A 2,830-nucleotide genomic window follows, 5' to 3' on the forward strand; every position below is an offset into this window, starting at 1 on the left:
CTCTTTCAAGCTGGGCACCGTTTCATTCACAACACCTGTCCCATCAACCAGGAATCAGAAATACTTTAATCATCCCAGGGAGGAATTACTTACGTTACATGACTCTATCTGTAATACAGTGACTATAGGACCAGTTTGAACACAATTTTAGACAATATATAAAATTAGGGGGTCCCCGCTGCATCTCGCCATCAGTTTGGGGGTCCTTGGCCTGGAAAACGTTGAAGACCCCTGTACTACACACAATATTGTTTATTGTTTATTTATTTGGATCCCCATTAGCTGTCAGTAATTTGACTGCTACTCTTCCTGGGGTCCTTCTAAAATTATACAGATACACAAAACATATCAAATGATCACATCATAATATATATATATATATATATATATATATATATATATATATATATATATATATATATATATATATATATATATATATATATACTGTATGTCAGTTCTGACACGCAACAGGCAGCTAATATTAAGGTTTAACAAACTCACACATCATCAATCAGTATTATCCTAACAGAAGAAACTGTTCTTGTGGCGTGAGGTTTTGGTCCTAATGGACCGCAGCCTCCTGCCAGAGAGAAGTGAATGAGACAGTTTGTGGCTGGGGTGCGAGGGATCAGCCACAATCTTCCCTGCACGCCTCAGAGTAACTGGAGGCGTACAGATCCTGGAGAGATGGAAGATTGCAGCCAGTCATGTTCTGTGCAGAACCGATGACACGCCGCAGCCTGCCCTTGTCCTATATATATATATATATATATATATATATATATATATATATATATATATATATATATAAAGGAGTGAGATAACTCAGATGTAACCTTTAAGCAACTACGGTAATTTGTTTTTTTTTCTTTTTTTTTTCTTTTCTTTCTTTACTGGTCGTTAACTTCTGCACCAGACACTCCAGCACAGAGGGTGCAGTTTCTTCTGGGCACAGAGGATGCCGACGAGGATCACATCCCACACGCCCTGTTTACCGAGCTGGACGAAATCTGCCTCAGAGAGGGTGAGGACGCCGAATGGAGAGAGACTGCAAGGTAAACCGCTGCAGACAAGCGTACGGGCAGGACATGACCAGCTGTAGCTTCGTTCTCCTAAAGCAGCAGAGAATTTGATCCACTTCCTGTCTGAATTACTGATGGCAATAAGACTCTCGATGCGTTTCCAGGTGGCTGAAGTTTGAAGAGGATGTTGAAGATGGCGGTGAACGGTGGAGTAAACCCTACGTAGCCACTCTGTCTCTGCACAGTGTGTTTGAGCTACGCAGCTGCATCATGAATGGCATTGTGATGCTGGACATGAGGGCCAACTCATTAGAGGAGATCGCAGGTAAACACCGCAGATGTTGCTCTCACAGTTTATCACCTTACAACCACAAATTACAGTGCAACTAAATAGGATCTTATGGCCTAGTCAAAGTCTAGACCTAAATCAAATGGATATTCTGTGCAAAACTTGAAAATTGATGTCTAAAGGCTTTCTTCATCCAAATCGACATGGATATAAGAATTTCTTCAAGAAGGATAGACCAAAATGGCAGTAAAGTATAATAAGAGTCATCCGTAATGGAAATGATTTATAGTTTTCCTTTCTCCTTCCAGCTATTGCACACCGTTCTTTGTATTTCACAGGTTTAACAATTGATGTTTATATCATGTTGGCTGCAGCCGTAACATCAGCAGGGCATCGCTGTTTTTAACATTTGTAATAAAATGATCTAGTTTTGTAGTTGGACTGACCTAGATCAATTCAAACATCATGAAGCTTGTCTGTTTTTAAGGTCAGCAAAGGATATTTATCTGTGCGACGGAACAAAACCTTATCTGGCCCAGTTAAATCAGTTCTTTTCTGCACCGATCAGCTTACTGTTGCTGGCCGTCATTCAGGGGCAGACGCTGTCAGTAGAAGCACATTTATGCATCTATTCTGTTGTTTTACCTCATTCCTCAGACATGGTTTTGGATCAGCACGAGGGGTCCGGCTCTCTGGGTCAGGAGGCCCGGAAGAGGATCCGCGAGGCCCTGCTGAAGCAGCACCACCACCAGAACCAGAAGAAACTGGCCAACCGCATTCCCATCGTCCGCTCCTTCGCCGACATCGGCAAGAAGCAGTCTGAGCCTCATTCCATGGACAAGAATGGTGAACACACACACAGACACAAATGCAGACCTTGCAGTAGTCAAATCACTCATATTGTTTACTGTTGTCATACTTCAGTCTGTTTCATGCTGATGTAACAGCAGGTCCGCCTTTCTTGTTTATCTTTCTCACCACAAAACCATAAAATCTTCACAGTGGGGCTGAAAGTCTGATCTTTAGGATTGCCTCACCCAATGAAATATTCCTATAGGGCAATACAGTCTTGTGCATGTTGAGTGTTTGGTCAACGCATATTTTAAGATCCCACACAAGATGTCTTCATCGCTGCAGACCCGATGAAACACAACAAAAAGCTTAGTGACCCTCAGCAGCTGCAGATCAGTAATTAGAGCTTTCTCCATAAGTAAAGGCAGTAGCTGCAGTGTTCAGGCGAAGAGCATTTATACACTTTGACAATGTTCTTAGACGGTTTATGAAAACCGTCCGAACCGTTCGGTTCCACTGTCTCTGTTCGATTCGCATGTGTTTCGTTCGGTTCATGCGCTGCTCCTTTTTCTCATAGGCGAAGCGTTTACACTCCAGAGCAGAAGGTGGCGGTACTGCGACCAAAGCCAACCACCAGTAGTAAACAAGAAGAAGCGAAGCGGCTTAGCCAAGTGTAGCATTGAAAAAAAAAAAATTGTTGTAGAGAATTGTGTCGGAATGGCAA

General features: G+C 42.4%; 1 protein-coding gene across 2 annotated transcripts in view; it reads left to right on the top strand.

Moving 5' to 3' along the window:
* LOC107087359 (sodium-driven chloride bicarbonate exchanger-like) overlaps positions 1-2,830 on the top strand; it is a 61,365-nt gene that overhangs the window by 31,048 nt on the left and 27,487 nt on the right. For both annotated transcript variants that reach the window (XM_015378901.1, XM_015378910.1), the window contains 3 exons: positions 920-1,058; positions 1,190-1,350; positions 1,972-2,160. In XM_015378901.1, the coding sequence (XP_015234387.1) occupies positions 920-1,058; positions 1,190-1,350; positions 1,972-2,160 (489 nt within the window). The remainder of the gene's footprint in view (positions 1-919; positions 1,059-1,189; positions 1,351-1,971; positions 2,161-2,830) is intronic.

Source organism: Cyprinodon variegatus, unplaced genomic scaffold (genome assembly GCF_000732505.1).
Source record: "Cyprinodon variegatus isolate N-32 unplaced genomic scaffold, C_variegatus-1.0 Scaffold9, whole genome shotgun sequence".
NCBI lineage: Eukaryota > Metazoa > Chordata > Actinopteri > Cyprinodontiformes > Cyprinodontidae > Cyprinodon > Cyprinodon variegatus.